Genomic DNA, 12,173 nt, shown 5'->3' with positions numbered 1-12,173 from the left:
TTATCAACATTCAGTACACTGAAGAAAGAGAGATGTATCGTTTATTAGGTCCTCATCACACAAATATTTGTATATTTTGAATTTTTTTTTAACTGTAAACTTTATTTATCACACAAATATCAACAAAGACAGTTTAGAGCAAGAAGCCCTCTGGAGACAATGCTTCTGACACTGGTTCATTAGAATACTACATCTGATGATTATAACATTCATATTAAAAAGTTACTTTTTCAGTAGTGTTTCATTTTGCAGTCCAACACTTCCCTATAAAGACACTCACATGGACATAATCTGAAGCTGCTGTCTGTCTGCTGTCTTTGCTGGTTGTCTCACCACCGACAAAGCAGAGGAGAGGGTGGGTTAGGGACTTGGTGGTCCGCTGGACTGGACAACCAGGCAGGGGAGACAGTGAGTGGCTTTGTCAGTCTGGGTAATGACAGGTTGACGTTTATTGTCCTAGAGGCAGAGCTGAGCGATTTCCCCTAGATGGGCCAGCTGCAAAGTCCAAATCGGTTAAGTATCGTAAAAATGTGTGAAAACAAGTTTAGGGTTAGGCATAAGGTTAGGGTTAGGCACAAGATTAGCAGGGTGGTTAAGGTTAGGGTTAAGGTTACGGATACGTTTAAAATCAGATTTTATGACTTTTTGGCTGTGCCAGCTAGTGACTACCATGCAGAGTTGTATCCAGTGCATGAGTCATCTGAATAAATGCCAACCTGCGGGGTAATGCGGCCATTGCCTCATTAGAGAGCCAAGGGGAAAACTGCATGACAGTAAGCCCCTCAATGCAAACCTTGCAACCATGAGCCATCAAACAGCAATGGGAAAGATAATGAGACAGAGAGTGAGAGAGAGATATACCCCCTCTCCTCTAAAGCCAAATCCCTTCATCTGAGGCTAATGTTTGCCACTGTTTGAGAGCGAAGAGAGTACAGGCTCCCCTCTGAGTGGTAAATGCTGGCTAGAGGAGCGCTCGCCGTACAGAGATATGTAAGTGCCCCAAGCCACTCCTCCTTTAGTCCTTCACTCTGAATACACCACAGAGAGAAAAGGGAGTGAGGGAGATATATATATATATGAGAGAGAGAGACGGATGGACTCAGAGTAACCCTTCAACCAAGGAGACAAAGATAGAGGAGAGACAGAGACAGGGAGGAAGATACGTGTCCTGCATGACTTCAAAACAACAGGATGTCATTGAGAAACCTTTATGCAATCAAATTGATTAAATATCACCAACTCGGTGGGTGTACCTTCTTACATTCCATAATATTTGGATTGAAGTAAGGGGCCCAGATCCCTTCAACAGTGAAGATGATATATTTTGCACCTTTTTCCATCAGAAAGAGGTTTAACCTAGCAAAATGGTGAATTCAACCTATTTTGAAGCAATCATACGATTTACCATACGACAACCGATTTGCCGTCTAGGCTAATGTAGACCCTGAATACTATTCCTATCCTGACCCGACCTAAGCCAAGGCACCCAATGAAGTTCATTCTTATCTTCACTATGACGCATGACATATAATCATTTGGACATGTGTATTAAGTCATCCATAACATCTGCATAAATGGTTCTCATTAAGGTTACGAGGGAATAAATAATGACTGCAAAACCTGTGTGTGTCTGTGTGTGTGCGTGCATCGGGACTGTGCATGAGTGTGCATTTGTGTGCGTGTGCATTTGTCTGTGCTAATGACGTGTGTGTGTGTGTGCGCATGTGTGCGTGTGTGCGTGTGCGTGTGCGTGTGTGTGTGTGCGTGCGTGCATTTGCACATATGTATGTGTGTACAAAAGGGGGAGGAATAGCCCCACTCATCTCTCATTTTCTGCCCGCTACAACCCAGCAGAGTTTCTATGGCAACCTCTCAAAAAGCGGTGTGCAGTGAATTTTGGATTTGAGATGTGCTGTCTGATTACGGTGTGTGGAGAGATGGCTAGCTCTTTCGTCAGCAGCCCCTTCCTCTGTAAGAGGAAACTGGTGGAGTGCTCCAGTGAAAACGGCCCTCCATATGCTCTTTTTGATGTGGGCTTCTCCAGGCTCTGTCAGCATGCCAACCCACTGTAGATAGACTTCCTTCTGTCTCTGTGTTTCTGGTTCAGTCAGAGAGAGAGATAGGCTTTACATTAGAATCTACTGCCCCCTGTAGAGATGCTCATTAATACTGGAACAACATACGCTCAGGTCATCTGTCTGGTGGATACTGTAGACTCATCAGCATGCTTTGAGGGGAGATGATAACAAACAGGAGAGGAAACCAACCTCACCAATGAGGACACACAGCTTACCTTGCATGTCAATGGCGGGAGGTGCAGCAGGTAAAATGGGGACGTCTTGCATCGTATCACTGTGAAAATTGTCATGATGCGTTTTGAGGGCAAATATTAAAGACTGAAGAGATAGGAATGACAGCAGCCCCTGCTTCAATCTCCCATAATCCTTTATGCTAGTTAGCCCTGAGTTTAGCCTTATTACACACATAACCACAATATTATCTTCTCTCTATAGAAATATATGTTGAGATTCCGTTCCTTCTTTGCTTCATATCGATGTTGTGTATTGTCACACGAGAAAGTGTGATGGCTGTTGGACTCAGGCAGGGTCTCCCTGTGAGAACTATCTGTCTGTGAGAGCCATGGATACATATATCACTGATGTTTTTCAGATCAGTCTCTCTCTCTGTGAAGTTTCTTTATTGGTGAGGGTCTTTCTCCCTCTGTGCAACCTGGTCTCAGAGCATTTTGTATTATTCTGTAAAACCGAGACACTCCATTTAATTTATTATGTTTTGTATTAATTTGTGGATGTCCATCAATAATTTAGTATGATATGTTACAAATTACAGTCTGTATTAAATGGAACAAATTTGCAAAACGTACTATATGTTCCGGATTCGCAAAACATACTATATTTTATGAATTTGCTAAACTTATGATATGTTACAAATTCTAGCTAGGTGGCTAACATTAGCTAGCTGGCTAATGTTAGCTAGGCTAGGTGTTAGGGCTAGGGTTAGGGGAAGGGTTAGCTAAAAGGGTTAGGGGAAGGGTTAGCTAACCTGCTAAGTAGTTGCAATGTAGCTAAAAAAGTAGTAAGTAGTTGAAAAGTTGCTAATTAGCTAAAATTGTCCTTGATGAGATTCGAATTTGCAACCTGTGGGTTGCTAGACGTTCGCGTTACATGCCCATCCAGCAACCCCGACCAACCACCCTACTTTCGTTTTTGTCTTAAGTAGCCATTCCAAACGTAACATATCATACTACTTCGAATGATTCAGATTTACTTTACTATGTTACGTAAAGTCAATGCAACCAGGCTGCTCTATCTCTACGAAAGCTGTAGATGTCAGTGATGATGTTAGTTCAGTGCAGGCTCTCTGTATGTGACTGAGGTTAGTCTTCATGAGTGATGATGGTGTTTCCAACCTGACTCTCACTGTGTGAATGCTCTGTAGGTGAGTGATGTTTCTAGAGTGTGGGGTCCGGCTATGAAACATCTATAAAAAGTGAATGATGGTGATGCTTCAGTGTGGCCTCTGTCTCTGTGAATGTTGTGCGAGGAGAGATGCGTCAAGTTCTCTCTCTCTGGGCTGCTGTTGTGTTTTTGTGCTACGATGTTCATAAACTGTGCCAGTCCCTATTAGCATCCCATTAGAACACAGCAGGATCACCAATAACTCAAAGTCCCTGTCTCAGCACTATACCTTCATTAATACGGTCAAACTTTGTTTGGTCTTAGAGCCATCACGCATGGCAAGATTATGAGGGAATGCTGGTGGTCATATTCATTATCTCTGAATAATATTCCTGTGTAGAAGAAATGGTGTGTGCATACAAATGGATGATATTGACAAGGCACATGTGGTACATGTATGATGCCTTTGGAGTGACTGTCCTTTCCTATCCAACACAGTGGCATAGCAGGGAGAGTGCAGCACAGTAGCAGGAATATATAGGATATTTTGTGGCTAAAATGGTTGACTCTGTTGTGGTTCAGATGTGTCCAGAGGGGTGAGCTGAGGTGCTACTGTTTCATTCCACATCCACAATAGGCTTGTCTGTAGACCTACCCATGATATACAATGCACAAAGGAATGATCTTCCTTAGTCTATTATAAGGTGTTTATTTCATTCATGTTTTCACACGGTTTTAGGCAAATTCACGTTCTTGTATTTGACCCAGATTTCTGACTAGAGCCCCCTGTTGATAAATGGAATATTCTGTTGCACACCTACCTGCATAACAACATCTCTATTAAAACAAGACAGTCAACACTGCCCTCTGCTGACTGACTGTGTGTAGTTTATATAGCTTCATAGGCCCACAATCACATGTATGATATAATTCAATATATTGTAAACTCTATATTTTTCAACGTTTTTTTCTTTCCTTTCCTTTTTTTCTTCAAAATGTTATTTGGTAAAATGCTGTTAGTCAATGAGTAGGACAATGTATACATTCATCCATTAGAGTACATTGACATTTAACTGTACAATATGGAGGGAGTTAGCTGACATTTTGAATGGACCGTGTCAGATAATATAAAATTGGACAAAACCCTTGTCAGTTAAATGTGTATTAGTGACACACACAGACATACACATGCACGTGCTCACTCACAAACACATGCACACCACTGGAGGCTGCTGAGAGGAGGATGACTCATAATAGTGTCTGGAACTGAGTAAACGGAATGGCATCCAACACATGGAATCCAGCCATTCCCGTGAGCCCATCCTCCCCAATTAACCTCCTCTGATGCACACGTCTATATTCCGCAGACCCCTCCCACTCCACAACACACAAACACACACCTGTGTGAATTACCCTGCCTCCCACTCGTGCCCCCGCCCCATCTCACCTCCCTGAACCCCATGCTCTGTTCAGTTACCCACCCTCTGCCCACTCCTGTCCAAAGCCCCCTTTTGCTCTGGTCTGCCTTCCCTGGCCCTCTCCTTTGCCCCTCTGGTCACAGTTTAATGGTGGAATGTTGAGTGTCTCTAGCCCCCTCCCTGGAGATTAGGGTTCGCCATGCATTCCCCTTCACTTCATTCCATTCCAAAGTGTGCCCCCTAAGAGTTGGCTCATTTTTATCTGAGCCTGGTTATTGTTACACACACGCATACACACACAGATGCACGTGAGACACCAAGAGGGCTGGACAGGCAATCAGGGTAGGGAGGGACCAGGCCCTGCCAGGCTCCAGTTATAAAACCCTCCCAGCATGGGGCCAGTGTCCTGCTCCTAGCTGTGGTCTAACTCCCTCCTCTCTGCCACTACACCCCACGGACAGACGGGCAGTGGCCAAGTCAAGCCGCCACCATGAACGACATCTACAAAGCAGCGGTATGTCCCCCTTCAATCCTACAACAGGGCACATTGTTTAGGGAGACAGTGAAAGTGTTTGTATTTGGTACGGATCGTCATAATATAAGAATTGATTGAAATATGTTCAATTTGGGATTTGAGACAAGTTTTTGGTTATGTGGTCTCTGCCAAGTTAAGTCAAAATTGTTGTCATATTTTTGTGTAAAGTTTGGTTACTATTTCAAATGAACACTTCAGGATTCACCATTGATTTTAATGAAAGGTACCTGTAATACTTAGTTTTTAAAAAATATAGAGGGTAAAAATGTTTAGATAAACAATTATTTCAAATGATATACATATGGATATTCCCCAGCAAAATGTCCAAGAATTTAGCAATTTGTAATTCTGACATTGCTCAGATAATTCAACTTCCATAACAAACTGTGTCTGTCAAGCGAACACACACAATACCAGCTTTTGAGGAGTGAGGCGAGACGCCATACATCTAGATGCCGTGCCTCTTGAAGCCTATCAGGGTTGATAGGAGCACTCCAGGGCCAGAAGCAGGACAAGACCTTGGTCCACACTGTGGGTTAATTCATGACTACAAATGGAGCAGTCCCACTTCTCATAGGCTAATTTAGGCCAGTTGCTCAGAGCCTCCTCCATGTGTGTTTCTGTGATGTCAGAGGAGGGCTTCAGGTCTAGATAGCCCCCCCCATTATCTGTGTGAGCCGCTGGCAGGGCTGTATGTCTATCTGCCTAGCTATCCCTGCCTGTTGCCTGGTGGCTGGTGGGCTGGACTACTACGCATGTCTCAGCTGGAAATTACAGCTAGAGGAGTCGAACTTAAGTAAAACACACTGGCATGTGTGTGTGTGTATCCATGTTTGGATGGACATTGTTCAGAGTGTGTGTTTCATTTGTGGTGGACGACAGACAATGAACTCTTACATAAGCAGCTGTCGCCCTCTCACATTTGTGGTAGCTTTTCCAGGATGGATGACCAAGTGTGAAGGACCAAACATAACTGTACCTTTGGTGGGTGAATAAGCTATGTGTAAACTAAAGAAACGTTTGAGGTGAACTGTTCCAAAGAATGGGTTCCGCGTTCTGGAGTTTACTGTAAGTCCTCTGAAGGATTCTTTTCACACACTAGATTTCTCTATCAACTGTTTATGATTTAGGACGGGACCTTTCTCACAGAGTAATCTGAAAACTCCACAAAAAAACATTAAAATGAATGGAAGAACATAGGTAATAGAGGTATCATATACATGTTATTGCAAGAATGAAAAATAAGACATTATGCAGTAAAAAAACAGTAAATCGACGTTATGATTTGGGGTTGTAAAAGTAATGTACAACTGTAGTTAAAGAATGGATTCCATAAAATACATTGAGTCAATTGCTTCTGAAAACGTTCCATTTCTTAAATAGGTAGAGCAGCTGACAGACGAGCAGAAAAACGGTATGTAAAATGTATTCATTTGTATTTCATTATGGTTTGCTAATCTATGTGGGATATATCCTCAAGTTTCGCTCAATTGAATCACATCTAAAACAATATTAAGCTTAAAAACGTGTACCATTCTCTCCTTCAGGCCAAAATGAAAAGTAAACGTTAGATTTCTCAGGAGGATTAAATAAGATGATTGACTGAGATTTTTTTTTACACTACAGTAGCCCACACGTAGAACTGGCCATGGAAAAAGAGGGGAGGTGGAAAAGAATTAGAAATATGGTCCTGTGCTGTGCTGTGTGTTCCAGAGTTCAAGGCGGCCTTTGACATCTTTATCCAGGATGCGGAGGACGGCTGCATCAGTACCAAGGAGCTGGGCAAGGTGATGAGGATGCTGGGGCAGAACCCCACCCCCGAGGAGCTGCAGGAGATGATCGATGAGGTGGATGAAGATGGTAAACACACACACATGAAAGAGAGACTCAAATGATCACAATAGGCATATTTATTTCCCATCAATAGTTTCCATAATGATTCACGTATGAGAGTATTTGGTGAGCTCATCAGACGTGGACAAGAATGGTACACAACAAAGACAAGCACTAGTGGTCTGCTCATCAAAAGGCCAATTCATGGCTCAGCAGGGACAGCTGTACACTGTTCTTTGTAAGACCGTAAACACACGAATGAAAAACATCACATGGCTGAGTAGAGTATCTTGTGACATGTAACTGCTACAGATGTAGGATCTTAATTTGACCCATATTGTCACAGCAAAATAATCAAAAGTAAAATCAAATCAAATTTTATTAGTCAAATGCGCCGAATACAACAGGTGTAGTAGACCTTACAGTGAAATTCTTTCTTACGAGCCCCTAAACGAACAAGAATAAGATACAAGAGTAACAATTAATTAAAAGGAGCAGTAAAAAAAAAATACATACAGGGGGGTGCCGGTACAGAGTCAATGTGCTGGGGCACCGGTTAGTTGAGGTAGTATGTGCATGTCGGAAGAGTTAATTAAAGTGACTATGCATAGATGACAACAGAGAGTGGCAGTGGTGTGGAGAGGGGAGGAGGGGGGCAATGTGAATAGTCTGGGTAGCCATTTGACTAGATGTTCAGGAGTCTTATGGCTTGAGTGTAGAAGCTGTTTAGAAGCCTCTTGGACCTAGACTTGGCGCCCCATTACCGCTTGCCGTGTGGTAGCAGAGTGGGCGGTTTATGACTGGGGTGGCTGGAGTCTTTAACAATTTTCAGGGCCTTCCTCTGACACCGCCTGGTATAGAGGTCCTGGATGGCAGGAAGCTTGATGTACTTGGCCGTTTGCACTACCCTCTGTAGTGCCTTGCGGTCGGAGGCCGAGCAGTTGCCATACCAGGCAGTGATGCAACCAGTCGGGATGCTCTCAATGGTGCAGCTGTAGAAAGTTTTGAGGATCTGAGGACTTTGTCGTGCCCTCTTCAAGACTGTCATGGTGTACTTGGACCATGTTAGTTTGTTGGTAATGTGGACACCAAATAACTTGAAGCTCTCAACCTGCTCCACTGCAGCCCAGTCGATGAGAATGGGGGCGTGCTCGGTCCTCTTTTTCCTGTAGTCCACAATAATCTCCTTTTGTCTTGATAACGTTGAGGGAGAGGTTGTCGTCCTGGCATCACACGGCCAGGCCTCTGACCTCCTCCCTATAGGCTGTCTCATTATTGTCGGTGATCAGGCCTACCACTGTTGTGTCATCGGCAAATTTAATGATGGAGTCGTGCCTGGCCGTGCAGTCATGAGTGAACAGGGAGTACAGGAGGGGGCTAGGCAAGCACCCCTGAGGGGCACCTGTGTTGAGGATCAGCGTGGTGGATGTGTTGTTACCTACCCTTACCAACTGGGGGCGGCCCGTCAGGAAGTCCAGGATCCCGTTGCAGAGGGAGGTGTTTAGTCCCAGGGTCCTTAGCTTATTGATGAGCTTTGAGGGCACTATGGTGTTGAACGCTGTCAATGTGTTCCTTCTGTCCAGATGGGAAAGGACAGTGTGGAGTGCAATAGAGACTGCATCATCTGTGGATCTGTTGGGGCGGTATGCAAATTGTAGTGGGTCTAGGGTTTCTGGGATGATGGTGTTGAGGTGAGACATGACCAGCCTTTCAAACCACTTCAAAGCACGTGAATGCTACGGGTCAGTAGTCATTTAGGCAGGTTACCTTAGTGTTCTTGGGCACAGGCACTATGGTGGTCTGCTTGAAACATGTTGGTATTACAGCCTCGGACAGGGAGAGGTTGAAAATGTCAGTGAAGACACTTGGTCAGCGCATGCTCACAGTACACATCCTGGTAATCGTCTGGCACTCACTCACATCGGCTGCGGAGAGCGTGATCACAGCCTTCCGGTACAGCTGGTGCTCTCATGCATGTTTCAGTGTTATTTGCTTCGAAACGAGCATAGAAGTAGTTTAGCTCATACGGTAGGCTCCTACTCCTGCAGCAACAGGATTATAACATTTAGTCCATAATGTTGCTTGATCAGTGGTTAGGTTATTAGCTGGCCAAAAGTAGGCTACATGAAAAGTGCAATACTGTTAATATAACCATGTGTTGGTGAGGGTTTTCAGTGAATTCATGTAAATCCCAAAGCTCATATGCATTTCCTGCGGTGCAGGAAAATTCTCAGCAAAAAAAGAGTAATCAAATGAAGGTCTATATATCAAAGACAGGCTCCTTGACCCAAAATGTTGTGCGACATCATCCTGTTGCTGTGTCTTTGCAGGCAGTGGAACTGTGGACTTTGATGAGTTCCTGGTGATGATGGTGAGGTGTATGAAGGACGACAGCAAAGGGAAAACAGAGGAGGAACTGGCAGATCTCTTCTGCATGTTTGACAAGTATGTTTATCCTCAAGTACATGAGGAGACTCATAAGGGGGATGAACTCTGGAAAAGTAACTCTTCATAGTCTTACCCAACTAACCCACAGTTTACGGATGGATTATAGCGTATTAGATTTATACAGTGCTTTTCACCAGGACTAACATGTTCAACACTCTATAGGAGTACCTTACCCTGCTATCAGCAATGTGCAGAACCCACATGGTTGATATATGACAGCACTCACTACACTGACTCCAGCTGAACGTTTAGGATTTTTATATTCAAAAAAGAGACATTTTGCCTAGATGTTTCTTGATAACTACACATTTTTTGTAAATCAGATTTATTGGATCAGTTGGTGCAATTCTACCACCAGGATAGAGATACACAGGAATGTACACTATAGTTGTAGCTTGTTGTGACAGTTAGTTTCTCTTTTAGCCTACTTGTCATTGGCAACTATGAAGCCTTTTTAAATACAGAAACAGTCATGTAGCCAGGTAAATAAATATATAATAATAATAAGAATTTGTGCCATTTAGCAGACACTTTTATCCAAAGTGACTTACATTCATGCGTGCATGCATTTTTGTATGGGTGGTCCCAGCAGGAACAGATTTGTAAAGCAGTATAAATAATCCTCTTCTCCCATGCCCCCAGGAATGCGGACGGCTATATAGACCTGCAGGAGCTGAAGGTAATGCTGGAGGCCACAGGGGAGGCCATCACTGAGGACGACATTGAGGAACTCATGAAGGACGGAGACAAGAACAACGATGGGAAAATCGACTACGACGGTGAGGTTTTGACAATGACATACTATGGAGACAGAAGCATTCCTTCCTCTGATCTTGCATTCATGATAATGATGCAATTGAAAATATGGATATTTCACTGCTGAAAAGGAAATTGTCAATATAAATGATGCATGGTAACATATTATTCACAAGTAAAGCAGTGTAGTGACCAAAGTGAGTAAATAATTTTTCTTTGTGTTCAATTAAGATTGTAGTTGACTAAATGACTCCCCTTCTCCTCCCCTTCATTCCAGAGTTTTTAGAGTTCATGAAAGGAGTAGAATAAAGAACATCAATAGACGACAGAGTCCCCTGGCCCTTGATGATATTTTTGTGTTTCACATCAACATCACAGACATCTATGGACAACTGGAGGCTGACTTTTGGATGTCATCGGCAGAACTTCTGAACGCTGAACGACTTGCACGATTTAGTTGAATAATCAATCTATCTAATTGCTTACGTATTTTTAGAACGACCATTTCTTGCATTGTTTTAAATACAGTTTGTAACTCGTTTTGGTGTCCATAGACTGCATTTGTTTAAATGTAAGCAGCCGAAAATAATCACATAACTCGCATATCACTTCAGTTTGGCTACTTGAACTATGCATTACTGTTTTATTGCAAATGTCATGTGTACAGTTTACACATCTCTTCTTTTTCAAAGTTGTTGATGTTGTGTTGCCGGACAGAATGCTGTTTGAAATGCATCCTATTAGTCATAGGACAGTGCATCTGTTCGTAGAAGTCCCTGTAATTAGACTCAGCCCATTAGTAGTCTAAGCCTACATTTAAATGTACATTTATGTAGTTCTGTCCTTGAGCTGTTCTTGTCTATTAATGTTCTGTATTATGTCATGTCTCATGTTTTGTGTGGACCCCAGGAAGAGTAGCTGCCGCTATCGCAACTACTAATGGGGATCCAATCAAATACATCAACACCGATACCAAATGTGAAGTAACCACAGTGCAGACAAGGTATAATGCAATGGTTGTATGTTTAACATGTTCTCTCAGGGCTAGTTACTCTGCTGGAAAGCCTGTGTTGGATGTACCTACCATACGTATGCCTAGAATGTACACTCAAGTAATAAATGAGTTAGCCAAAGCAACATCTGGTTTGTCTGATATCATATTAGTTTGAAAGTGTTTGTTTCAATGGAGAGTTTTGGGCTGTCCTGCTTTACTTTAAAAAGTATACAATGGGCTGACGCTCAATAAGGTCATATATTTAGTTGGTAAGAATCTTTCATCATAACCTGTGAACTTTTTACTCCAACACATCCCTTCTGATGTATTCACATCGCTCTTCAATTGATTTCACTGTACATTTTGATGCCACACATAGGATCTTCTCTGCAGGGTTTATGTGGCAGGTTGAACATGTTCCAGCAGTCATATGGTCGGAGGGCCAGTATCTAGTTACACAACGTAACAATACACGCTATTTGTGTCTGTTCACAATACAGTATCAAACAGCTCCTTACCTGCAGCTCTTCTGATGTCATATACCTCCTCGCTTGTCCATGCAATAAGCAGAATCTGGACAAAACCAGTCGCCCGATAAGAACACGTATTATAGAACACAGGACTGCTGTAAGGAGAAATGACCCTAAGTCCCCTAACGCACGTCATTTCTCCGAGGCCGGTCACCCCGTCTCCTCCATATCCTTCCGTGCTATACAGCAGATAAAAAGGTTCACGCAGGGGTGTTCATCTTGAATGAAGTCTTCTCCAGA

At 43.1% G+C, this 12,173-nt stretch overlaps 1 protein-coding gene across 1 annotated transcript; it reads left to right on the top strand.

The window, feature by feature from the left end:
- The first annotated feature begins 5,224 nt into the window (after positions 1-5,224).
- Positions 5,225-11,546, top strand: LOC112222209 (troponin C, slow skeletal and cardiac muscles). Its single transcript, XM_024384900.2, has 6 exons — positions 5,225-5,351; positions 6,756-6,786; positions 7,086-7,232; positions 9,536-9,650; positions 10,296-10,432; positions 10,687-11,546. The coding sequence occupies exons 1-6, from the start codon at positions 5,328-5,330 to the stop codon at positions 10,716-10,718; spliced, it is 486 nt and encodes a 161-aa protein (XP_024240668.1). The 5' UTR covers positions 5,225-5,327; the 3' UTR covers positions 10,719-11,546.
- The last annotated feature ends 627 nt before the right edge of the window (positions 11,547-12,173 follow it).

This window comes from Oncorhynchus tshawytscha, linkage group LG22, assembly GCF_018296145.1.
Source record: "Oncorhynchus tshawytscha isolate Ot180627B linkage group LG22, Otsh_v2.0, whole genome shotgun sequence".
Lineage (NCBI taxonomy): Eukaryota > Metazoa > Chordata > Actinopteri > Salmoniformes > Salmonidae > Oncorhynchus > Oncorhynchus tshawytscha.
The sequence above is the reverse complement of the archived record's forward strand: the minus strand, read 5'-3'. Positions and strand labels throughout refer to the sequence as shown.

Coding starts and splice junctions, on each gene's coding strand:
- LOC112222209 (XM_024384900.2), top strand. CDS start 5,328: ATGAACGACATCTACAAAGCAGCG. Junction 5,352..6,755: donor ACGACATCTACAAAGCAGCG/GTATGTCCCCCT, acceptor TTTCTTAAATAG/GTAGAGCAGCTGACAGACGA. Junction 9,651..10,295: donor CTCTTCTGCATGTTTGACAA/GTATGTTTATCC, acceptor CCATGCCCCCAG/GAATGCGGACGGCTATATAG.